Genomic DNA, 12,123 nt, shown 5'->3' on the forward strand with positions numbered 1-12,123 from the left:
CGGAATTTTGAGAATAAAAGCCAGAGTTTTGAGGATAGTCAGAATCCAGAGATCAGACTATTGAAAAAAAAAAAAATTGCCGTAATTCTGAGGCCAGAATTGTATTTTTATTTTTTTCCAGTGGCCCTGATCGTCTTTCGTATAAAAAAAAGGACTGGACCTGACTAGTGGTGCTGCTTTAGATAAACATCAAAGCAAGACGTAAAGGAATAAATTCAGGGAAATGTCTATTTTAAGTTGAGGGATTTTCTTACTGTTTCAGTCGACTTAGCAGGCAGCAGAAGGACGCGCCTCAGTGACTTTGATGCGAACTTTAGCCGCCTACAACATCGGTTTAACCCGGAGCATGAACGGTCTGTTTGGCACAAGAGGAGAGGTGAAAGGTCAGGGTCGGGCAGCGCTTCGACTGGCTCTGCCCGCCAGAGGGAACGCATCAGGGGGCGGCCATGGAGCCAATGATGATTGGATTTCACTCATGTAACCAGCAGAGACGACCTCTCATTGAGAAAACAGTGTTGTGAATCTAAAAATCCATTCTGTTTTGAACATAAAGAGCAGGTTACCCAAATCCACTTTTTATATATTATCAGTTTTATGTCGTGTTTTATTTGCTTTGTCTCAGGAATTGGAAGGAATTTCTAATTTAACACCAATTTCTCACCAGAAACTTGAATGTTGTGTTTTTATTTAGCTCAGTAACTTCATGTTCAGATAGTTCTGCCTTTCTTTCTGCTGTTCCTGTGCAATTTAGAAAAGTATTGCATTTATTTATTTTGTCAGATTTAAGGTCTGCGGAAGGTTGGAAAACGAAAATGGAGATTTGGAAAAAAAAAGAAAAGAAAAGATGGCAGCAATTAAGGGGGGATTTGATTTTTTTTTAATCATAATTTGAGTCCCCATCTTTGCTACTGCAGATGTTTCTTTTACACAGACATTTTTGGTCGACAGAAGAAATAAATCACTCTGATATTTGTTTTCAAAATACGCAAGTCATCTAATTAAATGATGTATTCGTAGACAGCCTGTTCTTTCTAATGCACAAATAGTCATGAACATTTTTAACCTTCCTGCTCACTGGAATTTAGTATGCTTTTCATTAACTACACAGTATTTTATTTTTATCTTATCCTTACTGCATAGTATACTATTCCTGTTTTTTTTTTTTTTTTACATAAATATATATGTTACACTTGAATTTCCCTATTTTGAAATAATGAAGGTAATTTCTATGTCTGTGTTTTAGCTTTTGCAGCTTAATATAACCGAGAAGTATCAACATGACAATAGAAATGTGTGTCACAGTCATCAGGAGTAAAGAGTATCGGTCCAAATATTGACCCCTGTGGAACTCCGTACCAATATCTGCTGTATGGGATGATTTACCATCAAAACTGGATGAACTCAGATGGATATAAATTTTAACCAATATTCTGAGTTCAGACCAGAAGCTAAAATGATTTGTGCCGTAAAAACACCAGCATGTATGAGTTATGATGCGGCTCTGGAAATGAAATGCATCACAGACGTTGTTATCCAACACTGTTTATTCAGAGGTCGTTATTTAAAACTTGACAGATTGGACTTGAAATACATCTGGATTGTTTAGACATTTATTATTACGGACTCTGGCACAGCACTGATGTTCAGAGACGGCTCGCTGGAAACACCAGGAAGTGTGGACAACATTTGGGAGCAAAAAGCACAACTTTGAACAAAAAAGGAGGGAAACAAAATGTCTCCAAACAAAACATTTAGAGCTGGAAAGTGCCGCAAGTTTTACTTTGCTCTCTGATTGCTCAATTGTACTGTTGCTGGCAGATTTGTTTAGTCTTAAAAGTGGAAAACACAGAAACAACGTGATGGGGTTTTAATGATCTTTTACTTTAGCTCACTGGAAGATGGTTTAGTCAAAGTGGAAACAGCATTTTGGGATTTTATCTGTCATGAAAATAATAACTTTGAATTGAGTGTAATCAACTTTCACCTTGGGAAAATTTCCAGTTGAAACGAGATTAAATCAGTTTATTAAACAAACATTTTATTAGCTTCAACTTGACTAGCATTCTTCACATATTTATTTCAATGGTATTTTCTAATTAGATATAATTTAAATATCAAATATTAGAATAAGAAAATAAGTGCTGCAACAAAGAGTAACATAATAAATGCAAACAAGGTTAAAGAAAATGAGTTGTTTTAAGCTAAAGTGGTGAGTTAGCACTGACTGAAATGTGCCCAATAAAAAGGTATAAAATGGTGACGAAACTAATGGTGTCTTTGTTTTAAAACTAATGAGTTAAACTGGGTTTGTTGCCGTTTTAACTCCTACATGTTCACCGACGCAGGAAAAAATAAAACCGGAGAAAATGTAGATTATAAAATGCCATTTAAAAAAAAAAAACAAACAAACATTTGATTTAAACAAACTCAACAAATTTACTACAAAAGAGCAAAGCTAGTTAATGCTTTCTCTGCCAAAAACAAACAGAAAAAGAACGATAAAGTCCCAACAACAAGTAAAAAGTCAATAGATCCGTCATTAGTGAGGTTTTCTGGGAGGCGTTGGGAACATATTGAGCTTTAAATTGTCCTTGATGGGGCATAAAAGTTTACAAAGGTTGAAAGAACGTTGCATAGTGAGGTTGTAGGGGTTTATTACCAGTGTATCGTTATGAGATGAGACTTGATTTATAGGTAGGGATCGTCATGGTAACATATCAGCATAGTGGCATCCTGGGATTAACACTAAGGATGTTTTTACAAATATAATGCTAAAGGCTCCATTATAATCAGTCATGAAGGCTGATGGCGGTTCCAAACTTGTTTTAGTAGCAAAATTCTACTTTTAATGGGGCAAATTCAGATTGTGTGACGGACGCCTTTATGCTTGTTTATCCAACATTAGTTTTTAAAACTTAGCTTGGTTAATCAGTTTCACACAGATTAGCTTCAGAAATCACTAAAAACATGCTTTTATTTAATCCTTGATCTTAGACGTAATCTGTCTGATACTTTCATCAAAATGTTTTTTCCTTGCAAAGTTTTTATGGATCTGAACATAGAGATAATTTCTCCATTAATTATATGAGGTTAATTTAATTAACAGTACCAATGGGTAAATATAACATGTTTACAGGTATTCTGAATTAAGGTATTTTGGTGTTTTTTCTTAATTACAGGCCTCTTCATGCAACAAATCTGGTTGCATTTCTTATTTATTAGCCCAACATTAAAGTCTCCACAAGACAAAACATGATTGTCTTCTTTAAACGTTTACTTTTAATTTCTCCTTACAACACATCTGCAAAACTGCTGTGAGAAAGCAAATTCAAGATTTACATTTAACATTTGGTGTACAGGGACAACAATGTTTCTGTGGAGCCTCGTTTTGTTGAAGAATTGGTCAAACAGATATTTCCTGATGAGTATCGTTAAAAGAACGCTTTGGACTGTTTTAGGCACGAAGCATCACTGGGAGATTCTTAGAGACGACGTGCCAAGGCAGGAACCAAGCATGCAACTTTGTTGAGTTTGAGTAAATGCTATTTTAGATCATTTTTTAATTTGTTTATTAGTTTTCTATGCTTAAAAGGACGGAGGCAGCTGAATGTTAGTTGGGGTTTTCATCAATTGCGATTTTCTACTTTAAATCTAATCCATCTAAAGATCCAATGTAATGGAGGACAGTGAACATTTTTCTGCACAATCTGTAACTTCAATATTGGAATCAACATATTTTGGCCCTGGACAAACCGCCAACTATTGTTCTGTTGGACCTGCAGATGACTTACATTCTTCTTTGTATTTCTAAGCTTTATAGTTTCATTAATAAATACAAAAGTAGGTTAGTAAATAGGTTGAAATTACTTGTCGTGCACTTCTATACAAATTGACCAGTGGTGATAAAAACATTAACAAAATAATGTGGTCATTATATTGCATTATATTGTTGTTGTTTTTTGGCAGCAAATCTCATCCATAAAAACAAGGTAACTTTTTTTAAGGTTAGTCCAAGAAAACTGTTCAAGAAGCCGGAAGCATCCTGCTGAATGTGTTTAACTGCATCCAAATGTTGAAACTCTGGGATAAGATTAGGTTCTAATGCTAATATCATTAGCAGTAATGCAAACCTTTTTCAAATAAATGCACATATAGCCTAGATAGTTTGTCTAACTTTTATTAAGTGTAAAGAATGTTCCAGAAAATACTGTGAAACATCCTCATGTATAATAATTCAGAGGCATTTTGTTTGCAGGATGTTTTTTCTGAGAGAATAGCAAAATAATTTAAGAGAAACACTTTGACAACCGTCTTATGCAAGAATGAGAAGATGTAGTAAAAACTTTAGCTTATAATTAAATCACCAGTTGAGGTTTAAATTAGAGGGTTTAAGGGTATAAATAAGTTTTACTGCATGTAAGATACTGATCACTAATTAGTACTTCACACAATCCCTATTTTAAAAAAAACAACAAAAAACTACAAAAAACACCCTCTTTAAAAACGCCATAATTTTGTACTGTTCTGTTTCCAGAAACATAAATGGTTACGAAAAAATATTCAATTAGTATTGTTTAACCATAATTTAAAAAAGGAGATTAATATCCCAGTTAAAGGCCGTTCTAACAGGGTTAGCAGGTTTGTTAAATAAAGTTGTGTTCACTTAAAGTATATGGCCACTAAAATAGATACAGAAAATAATTTTCAGAATGTTTTCAATTAATAATCTGTATAATTAAACATTAAGTTAATATGGTGGCCGTCCGTCCATCCAACAAACCGTTTTTCTGTAAAATGTTCTCTGCAAAATGTAAATAAGGACAAACCGTGGCTATCTGCAGATTACTACCAGCAACAATTGATTTGTCGTGTTCACATCGTTCTGAATAAGTTGAACTGGTTTAGTTTTGGGTTTGAAATAAACTTTCAGCTCCAACATAAGGTGAACTTTGGTAAAAACTTGCCCTGAAATAGAAGCACATCTAAACAAAGAACGAACAAAAACGTGTCAACATCCTTCCATGCAGCTGCTGGTTGAGAGCAGAGAGACGGGACAACAACACGGATACATTCTCTCTCTGCCTCTTACGTCCTTCTGCCTCCTCGTGTTGGAGGGTTTGTCCGCGCACAAATAAAACTTTGTCTCCACACTTGTGTTCGTATAACTTTTATAAAATAAATCTCATATTTCCAAGTGTACAATAATAAAATGATGCACTCTGCAGAAAAAAAGCTCACAGGAAACTCTGTATATACACATATTTTACTACTGTTTTGGCAGACGAGAACATGAACAAGTCCAGAATTGTAAACAGCTCTTTACTCTCATTCTGAACATTTTTGTTCCCACTCTTCAGTCCCAGTTACATTCACAGCTCAGGAAAATTGTGCTTTTTTTAAAAACAAAAAATAAATCCTTGCAACAATCCAAGGCCTTCTTTGTGTCCTCTGGTCCGCTAAGTAGAAGTGCTCGTGTTTAAAGTCTGGAACAGTCTGAGGGCCGCTGGTTCACTCCGGACTCATCCAGGAGAGGAAACGGGAAAATCAGGAAGCAGAAAGTTTCACTTAGACGTCTAGGAGAGTTTGAGGGGGTTACAAAACCTTTTCCTGTGTTTTCTAAAACTCTTGTTTGAAACAAAGACATGATCCGTATCATTTTATTGGTCTAAGAAGTTTTAACTGTGCTTTAGGTTGAGGAATGTCCATGATGGAGGGTGAAGAGTGACAGCACCTGGGTGAAGATGGACAGAGGACCTTCAGGTTTGGAGATGCAGAAAGAAGAGAGTTGAAGGAAAGCCACAGGAAGTCTTCAGTTTTCCTCATCCGTCAGCTCCTCCTCCCCCGTGGCTTTTTCAGGAATGGCCTCCAAGCTGCGTCGGCTCTTGGAGTCCGTGGAGCCGGAGGAGCCGCCCGCTGTCCCTCCTTTGCTCAGGTTGCAGGTGAGCGCCGAGTAGTGGATCTGCTTGAGGTTTTCCTGGACTTCACTTCTGGCATGTTTTAGTAAGTCAGCTTGACCCTGAGGGCACAGATCAGAGTGATTACATCAGGAGGAAGAAATAAACGTATTTCAAACTAATCTGAGAATCTAATAGAAGTTTAAAACCGAATGTGAGATTTTTATTTTACAAGGTAAGTTGATTGAGAACAAATTCTCAAAATTCGTACAGTGTATATTACAGTTTTTTGTGATTCAGCAGTCAGAGGAATTGATTCAAAATCAAATCAAAATTCAAAAAGGTTTTCTGGAAAAATGGTCAGACATTGGGTTTAAGTGACTGCTAACTCCAGCCTGCAGGTGGCAGTATTTCTTTCTTTCTTCTACTACACTGGTGCCTCAGCCCTACTTGATGTCCAGTTGTAGTCCATGATGGATGTGGAACTCGTCCATCCAGATGCATCCATGTATTAAATGAAATGAATAATCTAAGGTTTCTCCACCATCTTCCTTCTTGATTCAGAAAATCACTTTTATAATGGCTACGTTGCCCAACAACCACCTTAATGCATCTGAACCATTATGTCGATCTTATCAGAAAACACTGAATGAAGGCACCAAACTCCACAAACTGGCCAAATAGACAAATAGTAGCAAACAGGATTTTCTTGTTTGACCTTTTTTTTTTATTGGTTCTGATTTGCTCATTCAGATTCACAACTAGAACACGAGACAGAGACAGAAAAAACATGTGGTCTGTGTGTTGAAATTATCTAATTTCTGCATCTAAGTATATTTTTCTATCAATGCACCAATCTAGAAAATTGTGGTGATTCTGATTTATCAGCAATATCATGTAATTATCTTTCTTTTATCTGCTGCTGACGTAATCCCTGACTGAATAAAGCAGACCCCCTTATAGGTTTATGTAGCTCAATATTCCCTGAATGTTGCACTTATTGTGCTAAAGATTCCCACCTTCAGTATGGTGATGTTCCACGTGAAGCTTTCCACCGCCTTGTGCAGCTTCCTGCCCTTCAGCCCTTCCTTCACAGCCAGATCATGCAGGTTTTCATGAAATTCCATCGCTGGAAGAAAAGAGCAGTAAAAGTTCGTCCGGTCAGCGTTTATGGTTTGAGAGAAGCTGCTAAGTGGTGTCTGAAACTTATCACCATACAAGTGTTTCAGTTGATATCGATATTTACTGACTAGTTTTGGTTGTAAATATCTGATGTGACATTTCCCATTTTATGCAGTTTTCACTCCATGCAGCTGTTTTTTTAAGGCACTTTGGAAAAAACATTAAACTGCTGCTGCGCAAGTTACTCAACAGGTCGTTGCTAGGCAACCAGAAGTTACTCAACAAGTTGTTGTTAGGCAACCAGGTGAGCTAGTTGAGTCCACCAACCTGTGAGAGGTTGAGCAACAAAGGTCTTTCTTCTGCCTACATATCCCAGAATGCTGTGTGGTTTTGGATCAAGGTGCAGCGATTATTCCACACATTGAATATTAAATATTCGATCAGATGTATTATCTATTGACATTGATCACATGTCTATCATGATGGATATTATTGATTTATTTTCCGCCCTAATTCAAAGTGATTATAGATAACGCAAGTCTTCTGTATGAAGGTAAAATCACAGATTAGTTTTATTAGTTGTAAAATCTTTCAGTATTTTTCAATCTCTACTATCAGAAAGTTAAATGTCACCAACTCGTGGTCACACAGGCAAGGCGGACATGATGAGGGCTAAGTTTCCTCAGTGAGGACACGTTTCATTTCACGCTGAGGCTGCAGGAGCCGGAACCCCAAACCCGAGAGACGCAGCACAAATCACAGGACGGTGACAGGCTTCTGCTCGGAAACTCCTTCAGAGAAAACAGACGTTTCCGCTCAGAGCAGGTCGCAGCCCCTGTCTGCGCTGTTGCCATGGAAACGCGCATGTTCACGTGCGAGCGAGAGACCGACAGTGGGGTTGGGAAGGAGAGAGAGAAAACCCCCTTCATGAGGAATCACCGCCGCTGATGCACATTTTGAGATTCTGACCTCAGACGATTTTTTAAATTTTTTATTCTTTTCTGCCACCGTGGACGAATCCACCGTCTGCTGCTCAAATCCGGAGCGCATGCAAAAAGACTGGGAACATGCAAATATTCTCTCTTTCAGTTTCAGCTTTTACAACTCTAGATCCAGGAGCCGCTGCGGCGCACATGAGCTGTGACTGTCATGAGGAAGGTGCAGAGCTTCCTCTGTTTCTCTTTCACACAAACAGAGACGCGCACAGCGGGGGCTGCCTAGCAACACCGTATGGAGTCTGGTGGAGAGGAAGAGGGGAAGCTCGCTCTTAGCAAAGCATGACAGAAATGGTGCAGTACGGGAGGATGACTCCACAGTAATGTCACATCATCAGAGCGTGACCTACATCTTTCTACAGATTAATTACAAATTCATCCAGAGATTGCAGAACTCGCACCAAACGATGCAGCTAATTTCATCGGACGTGTGTGAAAAGGAAGAGCGAGTGAAGATGACTGAAGATGACTTGTGGTGATGCTCGACGCGGGGCGCCCGCCACTCTGTACCGAGGAACTGTCAGCTTGTCTTCCATAGACAAAATAGTGACTAAAGCTGACTTTTACATAAAATTCCAACAGAGAAAACTGATCCATTTATTGATTAAAACTAAAACGATTCATCTTGAAATCATGATGTGTTTAATCAAATTAAGGAAATCTCTTTATTTTAATAAAGAATACTCCAACATCATCTGGAAATTAAATGTTATTGACAAAATATTTCAAAATATGCATAAAAAACCCCACATAATTTATAAGTAGTAATAATAAGAAAATAAATAACTCCCCAAATAAAAACTATAAAAGGGCCAACAAATTCACTTACGTCTCAGGGCAGCGACTGGAAAAAAAAATCTACATTTGTTTAAAAGGGATTTTATTATGTATTTTCCAGGCACTTACTGTCATTTTACGTCTCAATCAAGTAACTTCTACCTTTTTGTTATAAAAATAGTCATTTTCTGCCTGTTATAAATACAATAGGCTCTTTCGTTTTTAGGTCATTGAGCTCGTTTTCTTTTTTTTTATTGTGGCCAAGCAGCAAATCTTCACACGTTTTCGATCTGCATCTGTGTTTTCAGTGTTCCCACACAAATGACCTGGTTTGACCCTTTTTGCATAAGAAATTCTGATGCTATTCCTGCAGTTCTGGTTGTTTTGGACTTTTTCATGGCATGAAACAGTGCTGTCTGCAGACAGAGGTCTGTGCACCAAAATGTCTCAATTTCCAGCTCCTCTTTCTGCTAAAATGTACATGCTTTGATTTTTCAAAATGCAAGCACATGATGCACATGGGTCAGGCTTAGAAATGAGCAGGAGACATTACAAAATAAAAGCAGAACATGCCACAGTAATATTCTAAACAGTTTCTGCAATGTTCTTGTGATAATTTGAGGCCAAAATGAAAACTGAGCAACAGAGTTGATTACTTTCACAACCTCACTTTTACGCATAAATTTTCAAGTCAGGATGAAATGAAGGACTAAACGGATTAAGTTAAGACTATAAGAGGAATCACAAGGATATGTAACACTTGAGCTGTGATGAGCTCTGAAAATATCCTAGAGAATAACAACAACTTTTGGTCTTTCAAAGGACAATATGTTGTACAACAGGGAGTTTCAGGTTATTTTCCATTTCAGTAGATAAGGAACAGTTCACTTGCCACACTAAAAAGAAACTTGTTTAACCAGCAGCTACAGAAAAAAGCAAAAATAATCCAATTATTCAGTATTTTTTTTTTTTGGACAAGTACATGAGAAACTCCCAGGAAATCAATTTGGAAACTCCTGAGATCAGGATGATCATTTTTCGCAGGAGTGTTTTCTTGCTGCATTTAGCCTCCAGTCCAGAACCCAAAGATATTATATTATATTATATTATATTATATTATATTATATTATATTATATTATATTCAGCTGTCATATAACTTATATGACAGCTGAAGTCTGAAACAGCTCAGATGCATACAGATGTTTAGATTCCTGCTTACATTTGACACATTCCAGATTCTCTATGTTTGAGAGTTTAGACAGATGCCCTAAATTATAAATCTAGTAAAACCGGCTGACTTATTTTTAGTTCTCTGTTTATTTTAATATATAATACAATCTAAAGGTGGACTTGGCTGAGAACTGTGGCTCTCTGGTCAAAGAGTATGAGGGATTTGGTGAGATAAGACTCTCGCTCTTCGCTGCGCTACAGTTTCCTTCCCACAGCGAAGTCTGCCGATAACGCGCAAGCTAGTAAACATGTCCGCCGATAATGGCGGATAAACTGTTTTTCTGCAGTGCTAGATTATTTCTCCACCATTAGCACAGCTGCAACAAACTGGAAACCTCAAGCTTGTACATGTGAGCAGCGCATGCACCAGCATGATTGGCAATGCTAAGATGCTCCTCTTGGCTGTAATTGGTCATTTCAGACCAGGGTCGCTGTATTTCTGCAGATGGCAGTAGGACCGCAGGGAAAAGGCAAAGGACTTATTTTTTCAGATTTGTTAGAAATTTCACTACTAGGACATAGTGCCAGTTTTGAGAAAGAAATTTACTGCTGTCTGCTTCTATATCACATTTTCATAAAGTTAGCACTGAATAATTGTTAAATAGAAACCATCATTGCTGGATTTAACCGTTTTTTTTTTTTTCAGCATCTTCATGATAGTTAAGCGATTATTTTAAAATACGTTTGCAAACAATATCAGGTATTTCCCCTTTTCAACTAGAAGTAAACGGGTAACAGGAAGTGTAGTGGTGCTAGTGGACTTTGTGTCTCTTATTAGTATAAACTGGAGCATTCCTCAGACTAGACGGTCCTAATTTACCTAAATGCAGCATAACGGAAAGGCACATAACAAAAGAGTAATGATACTGCTCCAACACACAAGCTATGTCTCAAATAGTGAAGCGCTCATTTATTTGGCTGTTTCGTAAACTTTCAGTTGAATAAAGTTCTGTGTTTGTTTTGTCACCAACTGTTAACAATAATTAAGGTAGTTTGTATTCATACTCTTAGTTTGCAGCGGTTCTGTTTCGTCTCCTCACATTCTCTCTTTTTCTGGTAATTTTATTTCAGGCAAAAAAATATACATGAACAAAATAACACAGAGCTAAAAGTTAGGACTGTTTGCTCTGAACTCCAGATTATTCACACTACAAAAGCTGCGTGAACTAACCACAAAAAGACAGAATAATTCAAATTTAAATAATAACAGGAGTGGCAACATTTCTGATCGCCATCCGTTTATGTGCAGCACAGAATGTAGATGAAACTCAAGCATGTTTTCACCTCCATTTCTAACTTTGCACATTTGAACATTTCCTCCATCAAGCTGAAATGTCAGCAGAGGAGGTGAGGAAATGACAGGAACAAAAGGAGGAGTTCAGGTAACACGAGTTTAACAAAAGGACACGTCTTCGTCTGTGAAATATGTCGTGTGGCAGCTCTGTCCAGTGCTGGTTGCTGCTGTCGGAAAGGCACCGACATCGTTTGTGACAGCGTTTATTTATTTTCTAGTTCAGGTTTCTTCAGTGTGAGACGGTGCAACATGCTGTCTCTCTGTCTCAACATCAGAGGCAGAATGCAGGAAAAAACAGCGCTTCCTGCAGCAAATCCGCCTCCTTCCTTGAGGTTTATTTTAGGAGCTGCTCCTGCTAATATGAAATATTAACTTTCCAGATTCTCCAGACCTGACTGGAGAATACTCTCTTTAGAAAATGATCATGAGAATTATTGCTAGTTAAAAAAACGATTGCACAGACTGAAATAGAATATTTAGTAGGCCGGTGACAATAACAAAGTTTGATGGATGATAAATCATCCCAGCAATTATTGGGATAAACGATAATGTTCATTTTAAAGTAATATAACGATAATGGCAAAATAATCCAAAACATCCAAAAGATATATAACAGAAATGAGTTATGAAGTCTCTGTACAGAAATAAAGGGCTAGTTGAGACTAATGTACCAGACTGAAATCTTTTGCCATTCAGTTTTTGGAAGAATGAGAGAAAAGAGAAAAACAATAAATCATGCAAATGGAAATTTTTGAGCGCGTTAAAATTAATCTTACAATGAATTGATTTGCTGGTTATTGCGGCAGGCCC

The 12,123-nt window shown here is 37.3% G+C and overlaps 1 protein-coding gene across 4 annotated transcripts in view; it reads right to left on the bottom strand.

The window, feature by feature from the left end:
• Window positions 1-1,527: 1,527 nt before the first annotated feature.
• The window catches only part of plcl2 (phospholipase C like 2), a 48,456-nt gene continuing 37,860 nt past the window's right edge, over window positions 1,528-12,123 (bottom strand). For all 4 annotated transcript variants that reach the window (XM_016677829.1, XM_016677828.1, XM_016677827.1 and 1 more), the window contains 2 exons: window positions 6,914-7,023; window positions 1,528-6,016 (listed from right to left, as the gene is read on the bottom strand). In XM_016677829.1, coding sequence (XP_016533315.1) covers window positions 5,810-6,016; window positions 6,914-7,023 — 317 coding nt within the window. In that variant the 3' untranslated portion in view covers window positions 1,528-5,809. The remainder of the gene's footprint in view (window positions 6,017-6,913; window positions 7,024-12,123) is intronic.

The sequence above is a fragment of the Poecilia formosa genome, unplaced genomic scaffold (assembly GCF_000485575.1).
Source record: "Poecilia formosa unplaced genomic scaffold, Poecilia_formosa-5.1.2 Scaffold166, whole genome shotgun sequence".
Taxonomy (NCBI): domain Eukaryota; kingdom Metazoa; phylum Chordata; class Actinopteri; order Cyprinodontiformes; family Poeciliidae; genus Poecilia; species Poecilia formosa.